The sequence below is a fragment of the Tachyglossus aculeatus genome, chromosome 2, assembly GCF_015852505.1.
Source record: "Tachyglossus aculeatus isolate mTacAcu1 chromosome 2, mTacAcu1.pri, whole genome shotgun sequence".
Classification (NCBI taxonomy): domain Eukaryota; kingdom Metazoa; phylum Chordata; class Mammalia; order Monotremata; family Tachyglossidae; genus Tachyglossus; species Tachyglossus aculeatus.
The window spans coordinates 144,159,347-144,183,247 of record NC_052067.1 but is presented as its reverse complement, the minus strand read 5'-3'; the positions used below and the strand labels follow the sequence as shown (position 1 = coordinate 144,183,247).

At 44.9% G+C, this 23,901-nt stretch overlaps 1 protein-coding gene across 1 annotated transcript in view; it reads right to left on the bottom strand.

Moving 5' to 3' along the window:
• Window positions 1-23,901, bottom strand: part of ETFBKMT (electron transfer flavoprotein subunit beta lysine methyltransferase) — a 28,859-nt gene continuing 4,958 nt past the window's right edge. The window contains exons 2-4 of the mRNA XM_038771814.1: window positions 14,691-15,064; window positions 10,432-10,562; window positions 1-452 (exon numbers count right to left, since the gene is read on the bottom strand). Coding sequence (XP_038627742.1) covers window positions 106-452; window positions 10,432-10,562; window positions 14,691-14,983 — 771 coding nt within the window. The 5' untranslated portion in view covers window positions 14,984-15,064 and the 3' untranslated portion in view covers window positions 1-105. The remainder of the gene's footprint in view (window positions 453-10,431; window positions 10,563-14,690; window positions 15,065-23,901) is intronic.

Below are 23,901 nucleotides of genomic sequence, written 5' to 3'. Positions count from 1 at the left end.
ATTGGCGGAGCCGGGATTTGAACCCATCTGACTCCAAAGCCCGGGCTCTTTCCACTGAGCCACAAAACAAAATTCCACTCTGACCTTCCGGACACGTCGGACGCCTCAGGGCCGGAAATCCCAGACAGAACTGGCTGTCAGGCCGTGATTTTCCCGCCGGGTGGATTCCGGCAGGGAATACTCGGCCACTTTACGCAGCTGGCTCCGAATGCCGTGCTCGGAGAACTGGGGCCTCCCGGGATCGCCGATGAGCACCTTGGACCCGCGGGTCCCGCCGCGGCTCGTCAGCCAGCGGTGAAGGCCGTCGGCCAGCTCCCCGGCGTAAAACATGTCTCCCAAAACCACCAGCTCCCAGTCGCCCCGTGGGGCGTCCAGAAGGTTCTCGGTTAAGACCGGGATGGTGGGCTTCAGGTGATTCAATTCGCAATTCAACGCCACCGCCACACCTGCCACTGAGGGAAAGAGCACGTGGTTGAGTTTCAGGTGGATTTTTGCCCCCCGAATGATGATGATGGCGTTTATTAAGCGCTTACTATGTGCAATGCACTGTTCTAAGCGCTGGAGAGGTTCAAGGTGATCGGGTTGTCCCATGGGGTTCATCCCCATTTTACAGATGAGGGAACTGAGGCCCAGAGAAGTTAAGTAACTTGCCCAAAGTCACACAGCTGACAATTGGCAGAGCCGGGATTTGAACCCATGACCTCGGACTCCAAAGCCCGGGCTCTTGCCACTGAGCCACGCTGGAACAGTTCGCGAGACCGTCCCAAGCGCTCAGTACAGTGCTCTGCACACAGTAAGTGCTCAATAAATTCGACTGACTGGTGACAAGCTTTCAGCTTCTCTGTGTCAGAGATACCCAGGAGAGCTTCACCACTTCCAGAATAATAATAATAATAATAATAATGATGGTATTTATTAAGCACTTACTATGTGCAAAGCACTGTTCTAAGCACTGAGGAGGTTACAAGGTGATCAAGTTGTCCCACGGTGGCGGGGGGGCTCACAGTCTTCATCCCCATTTTACAGATGAGGTCACTGAGGCACAGGGAAGTGAAGTGACTTGCCCAAAGTCACACAGCTGACAATTGGCGGAGCAGGGATTTGAACCCATGACCTTGGACTCCAAAGCCCGGGCTCTTGCCACTGAGCCACGCTGGAACAGTTCGTGAGACCAGCCCAAGCGCTCAGTACAGTGCTCTGCACACAGTAAGTGCTCAATAAATTCGACTGACTGACTGGTGACAAGCTTGCAGCTTCTCTCTCTCTCAGAGATACCCAGGAGAGCTTCACCACTTCCAGAATAACAATAATAATAATAATAATGATGGCATTTATTAAGCGCTTACTATGTGCAAAGCACTGTTCTAAGTACTGAGGAGGTTACAAGGTGATCAAGTTGTCCCACGGTGGGGGGGGCTCACAGTCTTCATCCCCATTTTACAGATGAGGGAACTGAGGCCCAGAGAAGTTAAGTAACTTGCCCAAAGTCACACAGCTGACAATTGGCGGAGCCGGGATTTGAACCCATGACCTCGGACTCCAAAGCCCGGGCTCTTGCCACTGAGCCACGCTGGAACAGTTCGCGAGGCCGTCCCAAGCGCTCAGTACAGTGCTCTGCACCCAGTAAGTGCTCAATAAATTCGACTGACTGGTGACAAGCTTTCAGCTTCTCTCTCTCAGAGATACCCAGGAGACCGTCACCACTTCCAGAACACTTTGCAAGACCATCCCAAGCGCTCAGTACAGTGCTCTGCACACAGTAAGTGCTCAATAAATTCGACTGACTGACTGACTGGTGACAAGCTTTCAGCTTCTCTCTCTCAGAGATACCCACGAGAGCTTCACCACTTCCAGAACCATTCGTGAGACCATCCCAAGCGCTTAGTACAGTGCTCTCCCTCTCCCCATCCCCCCCGCCTTACCTCCTTCCCCTCCCCACAGCACCTGTATATATGTATATATGTTTGTACGGATTTATTACTCTATTTTATTTGTACATATTTATTCTATTTATTTTATTTTGTTAATATGTCTTGTTTTGTTGTCTGTCTCCCCCTTCTAGACTGTGAGCCCGTCGTTGGGTAGGGACCGTCTCTATATGTTGCCAACTTGTACTTTCCAAGCACTTAGTACAGTGCTGTGCACACGGTAAGCGCTCAATAAATACGACTGATTGATTGATTACTCTATTTATTTTATTTGTACATATTTATTCTATTTATTTTATTTTGTTAATATGTCTTGTTTTGTTGTCTGTCTCCCCCTTCTAGACTGTGAGCCCGTCGTTGGGTAGGGACCGTCTCTATATGTTGCCAACTTGTACTTTCCAAGCGCTTAGTACAGTGCTGTGCACATGGTAAGCGCTCAATAAATACGACTGATTGATTGATTACTCTATTTATTTTATTTGTACATATTTATTCTATTTATTTTATTTTGTTAATATGTTTTGTTTTGTTGTCTGTCTCCCCCTTCTAGACTGTGAGCCCGCTGCTGGGTAGGGACCGTCTCTAGATGTTGCCAACGTGTACTTCCCAAGCGCTTAGTCCAGTGCTCTGCACACAGTAAGTGCTCAATAAAGATGATTGATTGATTGATTACTTTATTTTATTTGTACATATTTATTCTATTTATTTTATTTTGTTAATATGTTTTGTCCTGTTGTCTATCTCCCCCTTCTAGACTGTGAGCCCACTGTTGGGTAGGGACCGTCTCTAGATGTTGCCAACTTGGACTTCCCAAGCGCTTAGTACAGTGCTCTGCACACAGTAAGCGCTCAAAAAATACGATTGAATGAATGAATAAATGAATATGATTGAATCAAGCGCTTAGTCCAGTGCTCTGCACACAGTAAGCGCTCAATAAATACGATTGAACAAATGAATGAATGAATGAATGAATAAGTACTCAATAAATACGACTGAATAGAAAAGCAAGGCACCGTGCCCGGGAATTTTACCTTCCCTAAATTTTCACAGGATCATTGATGGAGTCCGAAGAGAAGCAGCGTGGCTCAGTGGAAAGAGCCCGGGCTTTGGAGTCCATCTTACCTCCTTCCCTTCCCCACAGCACCTGTATATATGTATAAATGTTTGTACACATTTATTACTCTATTTATTTATTTATTTTACTTGAACATATCCTATTTATTTTATTTTGTTAGTATGTTTTGTTTTGTTGTCTGTCTCCCCCTTGTAGACTGTGAGCCCAACGTTGGGTAGGGACTGTCCCTATATGTTGCCAATTTGTACTTCCCAAGCGCTTAGTACAGTGCTCTGCACGTAGTAAGCGCTCAATAAATACGATTGATGATGATGATGGAGTCAGAGGTCATGGGTTCGAATCCCAGCTCCACCAATTGTCAGCTGTGTGACTTTGGGCAAGTCACTTCACTCTCTGTGCCTCAGTTCCCTCATCTGTAAAATGGGGATTAAGACTGTGAGCCCCCCGTGGGACAACCCGATCACCTTGTATCCTCCCCAGCGCTTAGAACAGTGCTTTGCACACAGTAAGCGCTTAATAAATGCCATGATGATGATGAAAAGTCACTTCACTTCTCTGGGCCTCAGCTCCCTCATCTGTAAAATGGGGATTAAAAGTGTGAGCCCCACGGGGGACAACCTGATTACCCTGTATCTCCCCCAGCGCTCAGAACAGTGCTTGGCACATAGTAAGCGCTTAACAAATACCATCATTTTAATTATTATTAATTACATAGCAAATTCCCCTTTAATTTTAAACTCACGGACTCTGCCGTGGGTATTTTGTTTTAAACGATACTTGTGAAGCGCCTACTGTACTTAAGTGCTGGGGTAGAGACAAGCTAATCAAGTTGGGCCCAGTCCCTGTCCCACGTGAGGCCCCGTTTTCCAGATGAGATCACTGAGGCCCAGAGAAGTTCAGCGGCTTGCCCAAGGTCACACAGCAGACAAGTGGCACTTCCCAAGCGCTTAGTCCAGTGCTCTGCACACAGTAAGCGCTCAATAAATACGATTGATTGATTGAAGTGACAGATCCGGGATTATTCTAGACTGTGAGCCCGTTGTTGCGTAGGAACTGTCTCTATATCCCGACTCCGCCAGTTGTCAGCTGTGTGACTTTGGGCAAGTCACTTCACTTCTCTGGGCCTCAGTTACCTCATCTGTTACATCATCCAACTGGTACTTCCCAAGCGCTTAGTACAGTGCTCTGCACACAGTAAGCGCTCAATAAATACGATTGATCGATTGATTGATCTGTAAAATGGGGATTAAAACTGTGAGCCCCCGCCGTGGGACAACCTGATCACCTTGTAACCTCCCCAGCGCTTAGAACAGTGCTTTGCACAGAGTAAGCACTTAATAAACGCCTTCATTATTATTATATGTTGCCGACTTGTACTTCCCAAGCGCTTAGTGCAGTGCTCTGCACACGGTAAGCGCTCAATAAATACGATTGATTGATTGATTGATCTGTAAAATGGGGTGTGAGTCCCCCTTAGGACAACCTGATCACCTTGTAACCTCCCCAGTGCTTAGAACAGCACTTTGCACACAGTAAGCACTTAATAAATGCTATCATTATTATTATATGTTGCCGACTTGTACTTCCCAAGCGCTTAGTACAGTGCTCTGCACACGGTAAGCGCTCAATAAATACGATTGATTGATTGATTGATCTGTAAAATGGGGTGTGAGTCCCCCTTAGGACAACCTGATCACCTTGTAACCTCCCCAGCGCTTAGAACAGTGCTTTGCACACAGTGAGCACTTAATAAACGCCTTCATTATTATTATATGTTGCCGACTTGTACTTCCCAAGCGCTTAGTGCAGTGCTCTGTACACAGTAAGCGCTCAATAAATACGATTGATTGATTGATTGATCTGTAAAATGGGGTGTGAGTCCCCCTTAGGACAACCTGATCACCTTGTAACCTCCCCAGCGCTTAGAACAGTGCTTTGCACACAGTAAGCACTTAATAAACGCCATTATTATTATTATTATATGTTGCCGACTTGTACTACCCAACCGCTTAGTGCAGTGCTCTGCACACAGTAAGCGCTCAATAAATACGATTGATTGATTGATTGATCTGTAAAATGGGGTGTGAGTCCCCCTTAGGGCAACCTGATCACCTTGTAACCTCCCCAGTGCTTAGAACAGTGCTTTGCACACAGTAAGCACTTAATAAACGCCTTCATTATTATTATATGTTGCCGACTTGTACTTCCGAAGCGCTTAGTACAGTGCTCTGCACACAGTAAGCGCTCAATAAATACGATTGAATGAATGAATGAGTGAAAGCCAGGTCCTCTGATTCCCAGGCCTGTAGCGACCTTGGGCAAGTCACTTAATTTCTCTGGGCCTCAGTTCCCTCACTTCTAGACTGTGAGCCCATTGTTGGGTAGGGAAGGTTCTGCCGAGCTAGATGATGATGATGATGATGATGATAATAATAATGTTAGTATTTGTTAAGCGCCTATTATGTGCCGAGCACTGTTCTAAGCGCTGGGGTAGATACAAAGTAATCAGGTTGTCCCACATGGGGCTCAGTCTTCATCCTGTATATATGTATATATGTCTGTACATGTTTATTAATCTATTTATTTTACTTGTACGTATGCATTCTATTTATTTTATTTTGTTAATGTTTTGTTGTCCGTCTCCCCCTTCTAGACTGAGCCCGCTGTTCGTATGTATTTATTACTCTACTTATTTTACTTCTACATATTTATTTTATTTTGTTAATATGTTTTGTTGTCTGTCTCCCCCTTCTAGACTGTGTGCCCGCTGTTCGTATGTATTTATTACTCTACTTATTTTACTTCTACATATTTATTTTATTTTGTTAATATGTTTTGTTGTCTGTCTCCCCCTTCTAGACTGTGAGCCCGCTGTTCGTACGTATTTATTACTCTATTTATTTTACTTCTACATATTTATTTTATTTTGTTAATATGTTTTGTTGTCCGTCTCCCCCTTCTAGACTGTGTGCCCGCTGTTTGTACGTATTTATTACTCTATTTATTTTACTTCTACATATTTATTTTATTTTGTTAATATGTTTTGTTGTCCGTCTCCCCCTTCTAGACTGTGTGCCCGCTGTTTGTACGTATTTATTACTCTATTTATTTTACTTCTACATATTTATTTTATTTTGTTAATATGTTTTGTTGTCCGTCTCCCCCTTCTAGACGGTGAGCCCGCTGTTCGTACGTATTTATTACTCTATTTTACTTCTACATATTTATTTTATTTTGTTAATATGTTTTGTTGCCTGTCTCCCCCTTCTAGACTGTGAGCCCGCTGTTTGTACGTATTTATTACTCTATTTATTTTACTTGTACACATGTATTCTATTTATTTTATTTTGTTAATATGTTTTGTTGTCTGTCTCCCCCTTCTAGACTGTGAGCCCGCTGTTTGTACGTATTTATTACTCTGTTTATTTTACTTGTACATATTTATTCTATTTATTTTATTTTGTTAATATGTTTTGTTGTCTGTCTCCCCCTTCTAGACTGTGAGCCTGCTGTTTGTACGTATTTATTACTCTATTTTACTTGTACATATTTCTTCTATTTATTTTATTTTGTTAATATGTTTTGTTGTCTGTCTCCCCCTTCTAGACTGTGAGCCCGCTGTTTGTACGTATTTATCATCATCATCAATCGTATTTATTGAGCGCTTACTATGTGCAGAGCACTGTACTAAGCGCTTGGGAAGTACAAATTGGCAACATATAGAGACAGTCCCTACCCAACAGTGGCCTCACAGTTTAAATTTATTACTCTGTTTATTTTACTTGTACATATGTACTCTATTTATTTTATTTTGTTAATATGTTTGGTTGTCTGTCTCCCCCTTCTAGACTGTGAGCCCACTGTTTGTACATATTTATTACTCTATTTATTTTACTTCTACATATTTATTTTATTTTGTTAATATGTTTTGTTGTCTATCTCCCCCTTCTAGACTGAGCCCGCTGTTTGTACGTATTTATTACTCTATTTATTTTACTTGCACATATTTATTCTATTTATTTTATTTTGTTAATATGTTTTGTTGTCTGTCTCCCCCTTCTAGACTGTGAGCCCGCTGTTTGTACGTTTTTATTACTCTATTTATTTTACTTGTACATATGTATTCTATTTATTTTAGTTTGTTAATATGTTTTGTTGTCCGTCTCCCCCTTCTAGACTGTGAGCCTGCTGTTTGTACGTATTTATTACTCTATTTATTTTACTTGTACATATGTATTCTATTTATTTTATTTCGTTAATATGTTTTGTTGTCTGTCTCCCCCTTCTAGACTGTGAGCCCGCTGTTTATACGTATTTATTACTCTATTTATTTTACTTCTACATATTTATTTTATTTTGTTAATATGTTTTGTTGTCTGTCTCCCCCTTCTAGACTGTGAGCCCGCTGTTTGTACGTATTTATTACTCTATTTATTTTACTTCTACATATTTATTTTATTTTGTTAATATGTTTTGTTGTCTGCCTCCCCTTTCTAGACTGTGAGCCCGCTGTCTGTACATATTTATTACTCTATTTTACTTGTACATATTTATTCTATTTATTTTATTTTGTTAATATGTTTTGTTGTCTGTCTCCCCCTTCTAGACTGTGAGCCCGCTGTTTGTACGCATTTATTACTCTATTTTACTTGTACATATTCATTCTATTTATTTTATTTTGTTAATATGTTTTGTTGTCTGTCTCCCCCTTCTAGACTATAAGCCTGCTGTTTGTACATATTTGTTACTCTATTTATTTTACTCGTACATAGTTATTCTATTTATTTTATTTTGTTAATATGTTTTGTTGTCTACCTCCCCTTTCTAGACTGTGAGCCCGCTGTCTGTACATATTTATTACTCTATTTATTTTACTTGTACATATTTATTCTATTTATTTTATTTTGTTAATATGTTTTGTTGTCTGTCTCCCCCTTCTAGACTGTGAGCCCGTTGTTGGGTAGGGACCGTCTCTATATGTTGCCAACTTGTCCTTCCCAAGTGCTTAGTACAGTGCTCTGCACACAGTAAGCGCTCAATAAATACAGTTGAATGAATGAATGAATGACCGTCTCTATATGTTGCTAACTTGTACTTCCCAAGCGCTTAGTACAGTGCTCTGCACACAGTAAGTGCTTAATAAATATGATTGAATGAATGAATGACCGTCTCTATATATTGCCAACTTGTACTTCCCAAGCACTTAGTACAGTGCTCTGCACACAGTAAGCGCTCAATAAATACAATTTATTGTATTTATGAATGAATGAATGAATGTAAAATGGGGATGAAGACTGTGAGCCCCACGTGGGACAACCATATGAACTTGTATCTCCCCCAATCAATCAATCGTAGTTACTGAGCACTTACTGTGTGCAGAGCACTGTACTAAGCGCTTGGGAAGTACAAGTTGGTGACATATAGAGACGGTCCCTACCCAACATTGGGCTCACAGTCTAGAAGGGGGAGACAGAGAACAAAACAAGACATAGTAACAAAATAAAATAAGTAGAATAAAAATGTACACGTAAAATAAATAGAGTAATAAATCCGTACAAACACATCTACATATATACAGTTGCTGTGGGGAGGGGAAGGAGGTAAGGCAGGGGGGATGGCGAGGGGGATGAGGGGGAGAGGAAGGAGGGGGCTGAGTGTGGGAAGGCCTCCTGGAGGAGGTGAGCTCTCAATAGGGCCTTGAAGGGAGGAAGAGAGCTAGCTTGGCGGATGTGCGGAGGGAGGGCATTCCAGGCCCCGGGGATGACGTGGGCCTGGGGTCGATGGCGGGACAGGCGAGAACGAGGCCTAACGGTGAGGAGATCAGCGGCGGAGGAGCGGAGGGTGCGGGCTGGGCTGGAGAAGGAGAGAAGGGAGGGGAGGGAGGAGGGGGCGAGGGGATGGACAGCCTGGAAGCCCAGGGGGAGGAGTTTCTGCCTGATGCACAGGTTGATTGGTAGCCACTGGAGACTTTTGAGGAGGGGAGTAACATGTCCAGAGCGTTTCTGGACAAAGACAATCCAGGCAGTGGCGTGAAGTATGGATTGAAGTGGGGAGAGACACGAGGATGGGAGATCAGAGAGAAGGCTGATGCAGTAGTCCAGACGGGATAGGATGAGAGCTTGAATGAGCAGGGTAGCGGTATGGATGGAGAGGAAAGGGCGGATCTTGGCAATGTTGCAGAGCTGAGACCGGCAGGTTTTGGTGACGGCTCGGATGTGAGGGGTGAATGAGAGAGCGGAGTCGAGGATGACACCAAGGTTGCGGGCTTGTGAGACGGGAAGGATGGTACTGCCGTCAACAGAGATGGGAAAATCAGGGAGAGGACAAGGTTTGGGAGGGAAGACAAGGAGTTCAGTCTTCGACATGTTGAGCTTTAGGTGGCAGGCAGACATCCAGATGGAGATGTCCTGAAGGCAGGAGGAGATGCAAGCCTGGAGAGAGGGGGAGAGAGCAGGGGCAGAGATGTAGATCTGGGTGTCTTCAGCGTAGAGATGATAGTTGAAGCCGTGGGAGCGAATGAGGTCACCAAGGGAGCGAGTGTAGATCGAGAACAGAAGGGGACCGAGCACTGAACCTTGGGGAACCCCCACAGTAAGAGGATGGGATGGGGAGGAGGAGCCTGCAAAGGAGACTGAGAATGAACGACCGGAGAGATAAGAGGAGAACCAGGAGAGGACGGAGTCTGTGAAGCCAAGGTCGGATAGTGTGTTGAGGAGAAGGGGGCGGTCCACAGTGTCGAAGGCAGCTGAGAGGTCGAGGAGGACTAGGATAGAGTAGGAGCCGTCGGATTTGGCAAGCAGGAGGTCATCGGTGACCTTTGAGAGGGCAGTTTCCGTGGAATGTAGGGGACGGAAGCCAGACTGGAGGGGGTCAAGGAGAGAGTTGTTGTTGAGGAATTCTAGGCAGCGCGTGTAGACGACTCGTTCAAGGAGTTTGGAAAGGAATGGTAGGAGGGATATGGGACGATAACTAGAAGGTGAGGTGGGGTCAAGAGAGGGTTTTTTTAGGATGGGAGAGACATGGGCATGTTTGAAGGCAGAGGGGAAGGAACCAGTGGAGAGTGAGTAGTTGAAGATTGAAGGTAAGGAGGGGAGAAGGGACGGAGCGAGAGATTTCATGAGATGAGAGGGAATGGGGTCAGAAGCACAGGTGGCCGGAGTAGCACTTGAGAGGAGGGAGGAGAGCTCCTCTGAGGATACCGCTGGGAAGGATGGGAGAGTAGCGGACAGTGTTGAGAGCCGGGGGGTTGGAGAAAGTGGGGGAGTGACTTTGGGGAGGTCGGACCTGATGGATTTAATTTTGTTAATGAAGTAGGAGGGCAGATCGTTGGGGGTGAGGGAAGGAGGAGGGGGAGGAACCGGGGGCCTGAGAAGGGAGTTGAAAGTGTGGAAGAGCTGAAGGGGCGTCAGCATCCCCCGGGGGCCTCACCGGGGTCGATGTCGTTGGCGACAACCCGGGCGGCGCCGCTCATCCTGGCGGCTATGGCGGCCGCCCCACAGCCGCTGCCCAGGTCCAGGACCGACCGCCCTCTGGCCACGTCCGGATTATCCAGGAGGTACCTGAGGAGGAAAAGTGCGTGGCGTTCCGTAAAATAGGCCGGTGGTTCAGAGGAGCAAATCAATAACGATAATAATCATGGTTTTTGGTATGCGCTTATTATGTTATAATAATAATGGCATTTGTTAAGCGCGTACTGTGTTCAAAACACTCTTCTAAGTGCTGGGGAGGAGGAGAATAATAATAATAATAATAATAATAATAATAATAATAATGGCATTTGTTAAGCGCGTACTGTGTTCAAAACACTCTTCTAAGTGCTGGGGAGGAGGAGAATAATAATAATAATAATAATAATAATGGCATTTATTAAGCATTTACTATGTGCAAAGCACATAGTAAACACTCAACAAATACCACTATGATTCTTGGGAGGTAGTGAGGTAGAGGTGCGGGACTGGGAGCAGTGGGAGAGCCTGAAATGATGATGATAATAATAATAATAATAATGGCATTTGTTAAGTGCTTACTATGTGCAAAGCACTGTTCTAAGTGCTGGGGGTGGGATACAAGGTGATCAAGTTGTCCCACGTGGGGCTCACAGTCTTAATCCCCATTTTCCAGATGAGGTAACTGAGGCTCAGAGAAGTTAAGTGACTTGCCCAAGGTCACACAGCAGACATGTGGTGGAGCCGGGATTCGAACCCATGACCTCTGACTCCAAAGCCCGGGCTCTTGCCACTGAACCACGCTGCTTCTCTAAAGCTTCTGATAAAGCTATGGCCTCCCAAATAGATATTTCCATGGGTGGCTATCATCTTTTACAGAAATGATCCCCAAATCTACCTCTCCATATCTCACCTCTCTCTCCTTCTCTGCAGTCTCGCATTTCCTCCTGCCTTCGGGACATCTCTATTCAGATGTCCCCCCTAACGCATGAAAATAAACAATCAATCAATCAACCATATTTATTGAGCACTTACTATGTGCAGAGCACTGTACTAAGCGCTTGGGAAGTCCAAGTTGGCAACAGATAGAGACGGTCCCTACCCAACAATCAATCAATCAATCAGTTGCATTTATTGAGCGCTTACTGTGTGCAGAGCACTGTACTAAGTGCTTGGGAAGTCCAAGTTGGCAACACATAGAGACAGTCCCTACCCAACAATCAATCAATCAATCAATCGTATTTATTGAGTGCTTACTGTGTGCAGAGCACTGTACTAAGCGCTTGGGAAGTCCAAGTTGGCAACATATAGATAGAGACAGTCCCTACCCAACAATCAATCAATCAATCAATCGATCAATCGTATTTATTGAGTGCTTACTGTGTGCAGAGCACTGTACTAAGCGCTTGGGAAGTCCAAGTTGGCAACATATAGAGACGGTCAATCAATCAATCATATTTATTGAGCGCTTACTGTGTGCAGAGCACTGTACTAAGCTCTTGGGAAGTACAAGTTGGCAACATATAGAGACGGTCCCTCCCCGACAGTGGGCTCACAGTCTAGAAGGGGGAGACAGACAACAAAACCAAACATAATAACAAAATAAAATAGAATAGATATGTACAAGTAAAATGAATAAATAAATAGAGTATAAATAAATAGAGTACCATGTCCGGAACAGAAATCCTTATCTTCCCACCCAAACCCCGTCCCCCCCGTGACTTTCCCGTCGCTGTAAACAACACCACTATCCTTGATGATGATTATGATGATGATGATGAAATGCCATCTGCTTATCAGGAGAATGTGCTGAGAGCCCCAGTGACGGTTTTAGAGGTAGCGCTTCGGTTCATCGCACTCCACTCCCAATCCTAGGCCTTACCCACCATCATCCCTGGGAATGGTGAGACAGGGAAGGGCGCTGGGGAGGTTACAAGGTAATCAGGTTGTCCCATGCGGGGCTCACAGTCTTCATCCCCACTTCCCACAGTGAAGGGAAGTGACTTAATAATAATGATGGCATTTATTAAGCGCTTACTATGTGCAAAGCGCTGTCCTAAGCGCTGGGGAGGTTACAAGGTAATCAGGTTGTCCCATGCGGGGCTCACAGTCTTCATCCCCACTTCCCACAGTGAAGGGAAGTGACTTAATAATAATAATAATAATGATGATGGCATTTATTAAGCGCTTACTATGTGCAAAGCGCTGTCCTAAGTGCTGGGGAGGTTCCAAGGTGATCAGGTTGTCCCATGTGGGGCTCACAGTCTTCAACCCCACTTCCCACAGTGAAGGGAAGTGACTTAATAATAATAATAATAATAATGATGGCATTTATTAAGCGCTTACTATATGGACTTAATAATAATAATAATAATAATGATGGCATTTATTAAGCGCTTACTATGTGCAGAGCGCTGTTCTAAGCACTGGGGAGGTTACAAGGTGATCAGGTTGTCCCATGGGGGGCTCACAGTCTTCATCCCCACTTCCTACAGTGAAGGGAAGTGACTTAATAATAATAATAATGATGGCATTTATTAAGCACTTACTATGTGCAAAGCGCTGTTCTAAGCACTGGGGAGGTTACAAGGTGATCAGGTTGTCCCACGGGGGGCTCAGTCTTCATACCCACTTCCCACAGTGAAGGGAAGTGACTTAATAATAATAATAATGATGATGGCATTTATTAAGCGCCTACTACGTGCAAAGCACTGTTGTAAGCACTGGGGAGGTTACAAGGTGATCAGGTTGTCCCATGGGGGGCTCAGTCTTCATCCCCACTTCCCACAGTGAAGGGAAGTGACTTAATAATAATGATGATGATGGCATTTATTAAGCGCCTACTATGAATGAATAGAAGGGGGAGACGAACAACAAATCAAAACATGTGGACAGGTGTCAGGTCATCAGAATAAATGGAAATAAAGCTAGATGCACATCATTAACAAAATAAATAGAAGAGTAAATATGGACAAGTAAAATAGAGTAATAGAGTCCCTCGTGGGACAGGGACTGAGTCCAACTCAATTTGCATATATCCACCCCAGCACTTAGTACAGTGCCTGACACACAGTAGGTGTTTAACAAATACCACAATTATTATTTTATTATATGCCACCACGCCCACCCCCCCAAAAATCAGCAATTTACAGCTCTCCCCATCCTCAAAGCCTCCTAAAACTCCACCACTCCGGGAAATCTTCTCTGAATAATTCATAATAGGCAGTAATTTGCCTACTATGTGCAAAGCACTGTTGTAAGCACTGGGGAGGTTACAAGGTGATCAGGTTGTCCCATGGGGGGCTCACAGTCTTCATCCCCACTTCCCCCAGTGAAGTGACTTAATAATAATAATAATAATAATAATAATGGCATTTATTAAGCACTTACTATGTGCAAAGCACTGTTCTAAGCGCTGGAGAGGTTACAAGGTGATCAGGTTGTCCCACGGGGGGCTCACAGTCTTAATCCCCATTTTACAGATGAGGGAACTGAGGCCCAGAGAAGTGAAGCGACTTGCCCAAAGTCACACAGCTGACAATTGGCGGGGCCGGGATTTGAACCCACGACCTCTGACTCCCAAGCCCGGGCTCTTTCCACCGAGCCACGCTGCTTCTTTTGAGCCACGCTCCTCCTCTATACGTTACTGTACGTATTTACAGATTCTATTTATTTTACTTCGTTAACATATTTGTTTCACCGTCCGTCTCCCCCTTCTAGTCCGTGAGCCCGCCGTTGGGTAGGGACCGTCTGTCTATGTTGCCAAGTTGGACTTCCCCAGCGCTTAGTCCGGTGCTCTGCACACAGTCAGCGCTCAATAAATACAATTGATGGATTGATTGATTGACAACCGGATCACCTTGTAACCTCCCCAGCGCTTACAGCGGTGCTTTGCACCGCCAGAGAAGCAGCGTGGCTCAGTGGCAAGAGCCCGGGCTTTGGAGTCAGAGGTCATGGGTTCAAATCCCAGCTTCACCACTTGTCTGTGTGGCTTTGGGAAAGTCACTTCACTTCTCTGACCCTCAGTGACCTCATCTGTAAAATGGGGATGAAGACTATGAGCCCCGCGTGGGACAACCTGATCACCTTGTAACCTCCCCAGCGCTTAGAACAGTGCTTTGCACATAGTAAGCGCTTAATAAATGCCATTATTAACAAATGCCATTATTATTATTATTATTAATAAATGCCCTTATCATTAGTATGATTATAAGGAAGGCCCACCTCCCTGCTGCGGCTTACCTGGCTAGGGCTTGCCCCCCGGGCCAGTAGATGGCCCAGTAAGGGTCACCGTAGGGCCAAAGGTCGCTTCTCCCGGCCCAGAAGGTGCAGCGCGGGGTCAGGAGGCGCAGGCGGATTTCGGGGGTCAGACTGCCGGCGCTGGTGACCTCCGTGTTCTCCTCCACGAAGACCCTGAGTTGGGAGGCCCGGTCCTCGCCGTGGGCCCGGCGGGGACGGGGGACGGACGCCGGCCCCGGGACCCCCGGAGACGACGGGACCCACCGCCGCCGCCGCCGGACGCACGAGGCCAGCATCACACCGTCCGCCCGGGGGGGAGGTCGAGGCACGGGGGGCCGGCCAACGGATCCCCGCTCTCCCGGAGACCTGCGCGGTCCCTGAACGGAAAAGAGGGAGACGTCAGGCTGGGACCATCGGGTGGTCTCTCTTAAGGGCGGGAAATACATCTGTTCTAATAACCATAATCCCCTTCTAGACTGTGAGCCCACTGTTGGGTCGGGACCGTCTCTAGATGTTGCCAACTTGGACTTCCCAAGCGCTTAGTACAGTAAGCGCTTAATAAATACGATTGATCGATTGACTGACTCATTCAATCATGTTTATTGAGCACTTACTGTGTGCAGAGCACTGGACTAAGCGCTTGGGAAGTCCAAGTTGGCAACATCTAGAGACGGTCAGTCATTCATTCATTCAATCGTATTTATTGAGCGCTTACTGCGTGCTGAGCACTGGACTAAGTGCTTGGGAAGTCCAAGTTGGCAACATGTAGAGACGGTCATTCATTCATTCATTCAATCGTATTTATTGAGCGCTTACTGTGTGCAGAGCACTGGACTAAGCGCTTGGGAAGTCCAAGTTGGCAACATATAGAGACGGTCATTCATTCATTCATTCAATCGTATTTATTGAGCGCTTACTGTCTGCAGAGCACTGGACTAAGCGCTTGGGAAGTCCAAGTTGGCAACATATAGAGACGGTCATTCATTCAATTGTATTTATTGAGCACTTACTGTGTGCAGAGCACTAGACTAAGCGCTTGGGAAGTCCAAGTTGGCAACATATAGAGATGGTCATTCATTCATTCATTCAATCGTATTTATTGAGCGCTTACTGCGTGCTGAGCACTGTACTAAGCGCTTGGGAAGTACAAGTTGGCAACATATAGAGACAGTCATTCATTCAATTGTATTTATTGAGTGCTTACTGTGTGCAGAGCACTGGACTAAGCGCTTGGTAAGTCCAAGTTGGCAACATATAGAGACGGTCATTCATTCATTCATTCAATCGTATTTATTGAGCGCTTACTGTGTGCAGAGCACTGGACTAAGCGCTTGGGAAGTCCAAGTTGGCAACATAGAGACGGTCATTCATTCATTCAGCTGTATTTATTGAGCGCTTACTGTGTGCTGAGCACTGTACTAAGCGCTTGGGAAGTACAAGTTGGCAACATCTAGAGACAGTCCCTACCCAACAGCGGGCTCACAGTCTAAAAGGGGGAGACAGACAACAAAACCAAACATATTAACAAAAAACCAAAACATATTAACAATAATGATGATGATGGTATTCATTAAGCACTTATTCATTCCTTCATTCATTCAGTCGTATATATTGAGCACTTACTGTGTGCAGAGCACTGGACTAAGCACTTGGGAAGTACAAGCTGTATTTATTGAGCGCTTACTGTGTGCAAAGCACTGTACTAAGGGCTTGGGAGGTACAATTCAGCTTACTGTAATAATAATAATGATGATGGCATTTGTTAAGCACTTACTATGTGCCAAGCACTGTTCTAAATGCTGGGGGGATACAAGGTAATCAGGTTGTCCCACATGGGGCTCACAGTCTTAATCCCCGTTTTCCAGATGAGGGAACTGAGGCCCAGAGAAGTGAAGTGACTTGCCCAAAGTCACACAGCTGACAAGTGGCAGAGCTGGGATTAGAACCCATGACCTCTGACTCCCAAGCCCGGGCTCTCTCCTCTGAGCCACGCTGCTTCTCATGTGCCATGCTATGTGCCAGGCACTGTTCTAAGTGCTGGGGTAGATACAATAATAATAATAATAATAATAATAATAATAATAATAATAATAATGATAATGGCCTTTGTTAAGCGCTTACTATGTGCCAAGCGCTGTTCTAAGCACTGGGGGAGACACAGGGTAATCAGACTGTCCCACCTGGGGCTCATAGTGCTCTGCACACAGTAAGTGCTCAATAAATACGACTGAATGAATGAATCCCCGTTTTACAAATGAGGTAACTGAGGCACAGAGAAGTTGTAACTCGCCCTAGGTCACGCAGCAGACGAATGGCGGAGCTGGGATCAGAACCCACAACCTCTGACTCCCAAGAACAGCGTGGCTCAGGGGAAAGAGCCCGGGCTTTGGAGTCAGAGGTCATGGGTTCAAATCCCGGCTCCGCCAGTTGTCAGCTGTGTGACTTTGGGCAAGTCACTTCACTTCTCTGGGCCTCAGTTCCATCATCTGTAAAATGGGGCTGAAGACTGTGAGCCCCCCGGGGGACAACCTGATCGCCTTGTAACCTCCCCAGCGCTTAGAACAGTGCTTTGCACATAGTAAGAGCTTAATAAATGCCATCATCATCATCATTAAGACTGAGCTTCATGTGTGTCCAACCTGATTAGCTTGTATCTACTGCAGCACTTAGTACAGGGCCTGGCACATAGTAAGTGCTCAACAAAGAGCACATTCTACTTGCAGAAGCAGCGTGGCTCAGTGGCAAGAGCCCGGGGCTTGGGAGTCAGAGGTCGTGGGTTCTAATCCCGGCTCCGCCACTTGTCTGCTGTGTGACTTTGGGCAAGTCATTTAACTTCTCTGGGCCTCAGTTTCCTCATCTGTAAAACGGGGATGAAGACGGGGAGGGATCAGGTTGTCCCACGGGGGGCTCACAGTTTTCATCCCCATTTTCCAGGTGAGGTAACTGAGGCCCAGAGAATAGTAATAATAATGATGGCATTTGTTAAGTGCTTACTATTTGCAAAGCACTGTTCTAAGCACTGGGGAGGTTACAACATGATCAGGTTGTCCCACATGGGGCTCACAGTCTTAATCCCCATTTTACAGATGAGGTAACTGAGGCCCAGAGAAGTGAAGTGACTTGCCCAACGTCACCCAGCTGACAGTTGGAGGAGCCGGAATTTGAACCCACGACCTCTGACTCCAAAGCCTGGGCTCTTTCCACTGAGCCACGCTGCTTCTCTTAATCAGTTGTCCAGTGGATAGCACACAGGCCCGGGAGTCAGAAGACTTGGGTTCTAATCCCGGCTCCGCCACCAACCTGCTGTGTGACCTTGGACAAGTCATTTAAGCTTCTCTATGCCTCAGTTTCCTTATCTATCAAGTGAAGATGCAATACCTGTTCTTCCTCCTGCTTAGGAGGGATCTGGTTGTCTTATATCTACCCCAGATCTTAGTGCAGTGCTTCGCCCCCCTTTTCCTCTGCTCCTTCTCCCCTCCACATCCCCCCACTCCCTCCCTCTGCTCTACTCCCCTCCCCACAGCACTTGTGTATATTTGTACATATTTATTATTCATTCATTCATTCATTCAATCGTATTTCTTGAGCGCTTACTGTGTACAGAGCACTGGACTAAGCGCTTGGGAAGGACACGTTGGCAACCTACAGAGACGGTCCCTACCCAACAGCGGGCTCACAGTCTAGGAGGGGGAGACAGACAACAACACAAAACACGTGGACAGGTGTCAAATCATCAGAATAAACAGAAGTACAGCCAGATCCACATCATTAACAAAATAGAATAGTAAATATGTACAAAACAACATTATGACGTTCACAGTCTCTATTTAGCCGTTTGTAAAGTGGATAAAAATCCCCATTATCAGTTCAAGCCACAACCTGTGATGGGCTCTGAGACCTAAGAGGGATTGTAAATGTCTAAGACTCTCAGCATAACACCTTTACCCTCAATCAACACACTCAAGTCCTCTTTCAGATGTGAGGGAGAAACACTATTGGAAAACAGAATATCTGGCCCCAGTTGAGTGGAACAGCTGCTGCTGGGGTGAAGCACTTGGGTGACGTTCACCATCATTTTATGATGGAATAAACTTTAACGCAAGTTCCGTTCCCAGCATATAGTGATGCAATCTACGGATCAACTCCATATATAATTGGCAGGAGTTTCTTTTCAGAAGTTACTGCCCTCAAACTCAGCGGAATTTCTGAACTATACAAAGCTGCTGCGAAGTGGGCTATTGATATGACATGAAATGCTTAATCATACTTGGCTATTTTTCAGGAGAGGGCCCAATGGGGCCCAACGTTAGAGCCGGCAGAGGGATAAAAGCCAGGCATAGGCTTAAATAAACTGCTTCAATACATTCTCCCCCTCGTCTCTCTCTCCATCCCCCCCATCTTACCTCCTTCCCTGCCCCACAGCACCTGTATATATGTATATATGTTTGTACGTATTTATTACTCTATCTATTTATTTATTTATTTTATTTGTACATATCTATTCTATTTATTTTATTTTGTTAGTACGTTTGGTTTTGTTCTCTGTCTCCCCCTTTTAGACTGTGAGCCCACTGTTGGGTAGGGACTGTCTCTATATGTTGCCAATTTGTACTTCCCAAGCACTTAGTACAGTGCTCTGCACATAGTAAGCGCTCAATAAATACGATTGATGATGATTCTCCCATTGCACTGTGCAAGTGACAGGGCTGACATGCTTGGCTGGATTACATTCTTTCTTCACATTCATTCATTCATTCAATCGTATTTATTGAGCGCTTACTGTGTGCAGAGCACTGTACGAAGCGCTTGGAAAGTACAAGTTGGCAAAATATAGAGACGGTCCCTACCCAACAGTGGGCTCACAGTCTAGAAGGGGGAGACAGACAACAAAACAAAACATATTAACAAAATAAAATAAATAGAATAGTAACTATGTACAAGTAAAATAAATAGAGTAATAAATCTGTCCAAACATAGATACAGGTGCTGTGGGGAGGGGAAGGAGGTAGGGCGGGGGGGGATGGGGAGGGGGAGATGACTCTACGGCATAAAACAAGGATTTATATAATTAATAAAGGTAATATAACCTCTCCAAATGACCGCTCTTGTATCTCGCGTGTAAGTATCCCAATAGTGAAAAGAACCCGGGCTTTGGAGTCAGAGGTCATGAGTTCAAACCCCGGCTCCGCCAATTGTCAGCTGTGTGACTCTGGGCAAGTCACTTCACTTCTCTGGGCCTCAGTTCTCTCATCTGGCAAATGGGGATGAAGACTGTGAGCCCCCCGCAGGACAACCTGATCACCTTGTACCTCCCCAGCGCTTAGAACAGTGCTTTGCACTTAGTAAGCGCTTAATAAATGCCATTATTATTATTATTACACTCTGGGCAGGCAGTTAGTGAGTTCGGGTAATTATTAAGTACTTAATAAGTGACAAGACTGAGGTAACTGTAAGGTAACCAGCGAGTAATACTCACTTTCTCCCTGGAATGTAATCTCCTAAATGCTAGTGAAAGAGGGCGTTTAGTCCAGTGCTTACACAGACTGGAACCCTTATTCCCCCAGTTCCACTTAAGACATGGTGCATAAAGCACAGGGTCCCTCTGACGTATGTATATCTATAATTCTGTTTTTATCTATTTTGATGCTGTTGATGCCTGTCTACTTGCTTTGTTTTGTTCTCTGTCTCCCCCTTCTAGACTGTGAGCCCATTGTTGGGTAAGGACCGTGTCTCTATATGTTGCCAACTTGGCGCTTAGTACAGTGCTCTGCACACAGTAAGCGCTCAATAAATACGATTGAATGAATGAATGAATGAATGAATGAAAGAGCCCGGACTTTGGAGTCCAGCGGTCATGGGTTTGAGTCCTGACTCTGCCAATGGTCAGCTGTGTGATTTTGGGCAATTCACCCAACTTCTCTGGGCCTCAGTTACCTCATCTGTAAAATGGAGATTAAGACTGTGAGCCTCCTGTGGGACAACCTGATCACCCTGTAACCTCCCCAGCGCTTAGAACAGTGCTTTGCACATAGTAAGCGCTTACTAAATGCAATTATTATTATTATTAACAAAATAAATAGAAGAGTAAATATGGACAAGTAAAATAGAGTAATAGAGTCCCTCGTGGGACAGGGACTGAGTCCAACCCAATTTGCATATATCCACCCCAGCGCTTAGTACAGTGCCTGGCACATAGTAGGCAATTAACAAATACCACAATTATTATTATTATTATTATTATTATATGCCCCCCCCCCCCAAATCAGCAATTCACAGCTCTCCCCACCCTCAAAGTCTCCTAAAACTCCACCCCTCCGGGAAATCTTCTCTGTATAATTCACAGTGCCCTGATCACATCACCCTATATGTCGCCGACTTGTACTTCCCAAGCGCTTAGTACAGTGCTCTGCACACAGTAAGTGCTCAATAAATACAATTGAATGAATGAATGAATAGAAGGGGGAGATGGACAACAAAACGGACAGGTGTCAGGTCATCAGAATAAATAGAAATATAGCTAGATGCACATCATTAACAAAATAAATAGAGTAAATATGGACAAGTAAAATAGAGTAATAGAGTCCCTCGTGGGACAGAGACTGAGTTCAACCCAATTTGCATATATCCACCCCAGCACTTAGTACAGTGCCTGGCACGTAGTAGGTGTTTAACAAATACCACTATTATTATTATTATTTGCCACCCACCCCCCCAAAAAAATCAGCAATTCACAGCTCTCCCCACCCTCAAAGTCTCCTAAAACTCCACCCCTCCGGGAAATCTTCTCTGTATAATTCACAGTGCCCTGATCACATCACCCTATATGTCGCCGACTTGTACTTCCCAAGCGCTTAGTACAGTGCTCTGCACACAGTAAGTGCTCAATAAATACAATTGAATGAATGAATGAATGAATAGAAGGGGGAGATGGACAACAAAACGGACAGGTGTCAGGTCATCAGAATAAATAGAAATATAGCTAGATGCACATCATTAACAAAATAAATAGAGTAAATATGGACAAGTAAAATAGAGTAATAGAGTCCCTCGTGGGACAGAGACTGAGTCCAACCCAATTTGCATATGTCCACCCCAGCGCTTAGTACAGTGCCTGGCACGTAGTAGGTGTTTAACAAATACCACTATTATTATTATTATTTGCCACCCACCCCCGCAAAAAAATCAGCAATTCACAGCTCTCCCCATCCTCAAAGCCTCCTAAAACTCCACCCCTCCGGGAAATCCTCTCTGAATAATTCACAGTGCCCTGATCACATCACCCTATATGTCACCAACTTGTACTTCCCAAGCGCTTAGTACAGTGCTCTGCACACAGTAAGCGCTCAATCAATACGATTGAATGAATGAATGAATGAATAGAAGGGGTAGACGGACAACAAAACAAAACATGTGGACAGGTGTCAGGTCATCAGAATAAATAGAAATGAAGCTAGATGCACATCATTAACAAAATAAATAGGAGAGTAAATATGGACAAGTAAAATAGAGTAATAGAGTCCCTCGTGGGACAGGGACTGAGTGAGTCCCACCCAATTTGCATATATCCACCCCAGCACTTAGTACAGTGCCTGACACACAGTAGGTGTTTAACAAATACCACAATTATTATTTTATTATATGCCACCATGCCCACCCCCCAAAAAATCGGCAATTTACAGCTCTCCCCATCCTCAAAGCCTCCTAAAATTCCACCCCTCCGAGAAATCTTCTCTGAATAATTCACAATGCTCTGATCCCATCACCCTATATGTCGCCGACTTGTACTTCCCAAGCACTTAGTACAGTGCCTAGCATATAGTAGGCGTTTAACAAATTCCACAATAATAATTATTATTATTATATGCCACCACCGCCCCCCCCCAAAAAATCAGCAATTCACAGCTCTGCCCATCCTCAAAGCCTCCTAAAACTCCATCCCTCCGGGAAATCTCTGAATAATTCACAATGCTCTGATCACATCACCCTATATGTCGCCAACTTGTACTTTCCAAGCGCTTAGTACACTGCTCTGCACACAGTAAGCACTCAGTAAATACGACTGAATGAATTTTATCATTCTATTTATATATTTATTTTACTTGTACATACTTATTCCATTTATTTTATTTTGTTAATATGTTTTGTTTTGTTGTCTGTCTCCCCCTTCTAGACTGTGAGCCCGCTGTTGGGTAGGGACTGTCTCTATATGTTGCCAACTTGTCCTTCCCAAGCGCTTAGTACAGTGCTCTGCACACAGTAAGCGCTCAATAAATACGATTGATTAATTTGTGAATTCATTACCTCCTAAGGTAATTCATTACCTTACCTCCTTCCCCTCCCCCACATCACCTGTATATATGTATATATGTTTGTACAGATTTATTACTCCATTTATTTATTTTACTTGTACATATTTATTCTACTTATTTTATTTTTGTTCATATGTTTTGTTGTCCGTCTCCCCCTTCTAGACTGTGAGCCCACTGTTGGGTAGGGACCGTCTCTAGATGTTGCCAACTTGGACTTCCCAAGCGCTTAGTCCAGTGCTCTGCACACAGTAAGCGCTCAATAAATACGATTGAATGAATGAATATCCAGGTGCTGTGGGGAGGGGAAGGAGGTAAGGCGGGGGGATCAATCAATCAATCAGTCGTATTTATTGAGCGCTTACTGTGTGCACAGCACTGTACTAAGCGCTTGGGAAGTCCAAGTTGGCAACATATAGAGACGGTCCCTACCCAACAGTGGACTCACAGTCTAGAAGGGGGAGACAGAGAACAAAACCAAACATACTGATAAAATAAATAGAATGGATATATACAAGATAAATAAATAGGGTAATAAATACGTACAAACATATATACATATATACAGGTGCTGTGGGGAAGGGAAGGAGGTAAGGTGGGGGGGTTGGAGAGGGGGAGGAGGGGGAGAGGAAGGAAGGGGATGGGGAGGACCCAGCGCTTAGTACAGAGCTCTGCACATAGTAAGCGCTTCACAAATACCCTATTATTATTCTTTTTATTATTATAATTCATATTGTTATGATTTAGTCAGAGGTCGTGGGTTCAAATCCCGGCCCCGCCACTTGTCGGCTGTGTGACTTTGGGCAAGTCACTTCACTTCTCTGGGCCTCAGTTCCCCCATCTGTAAAATGGGGATGAAGACTGTGAGCCCCCCGCGGGACAACCTGATCACCTTGTATCCCCCCCAG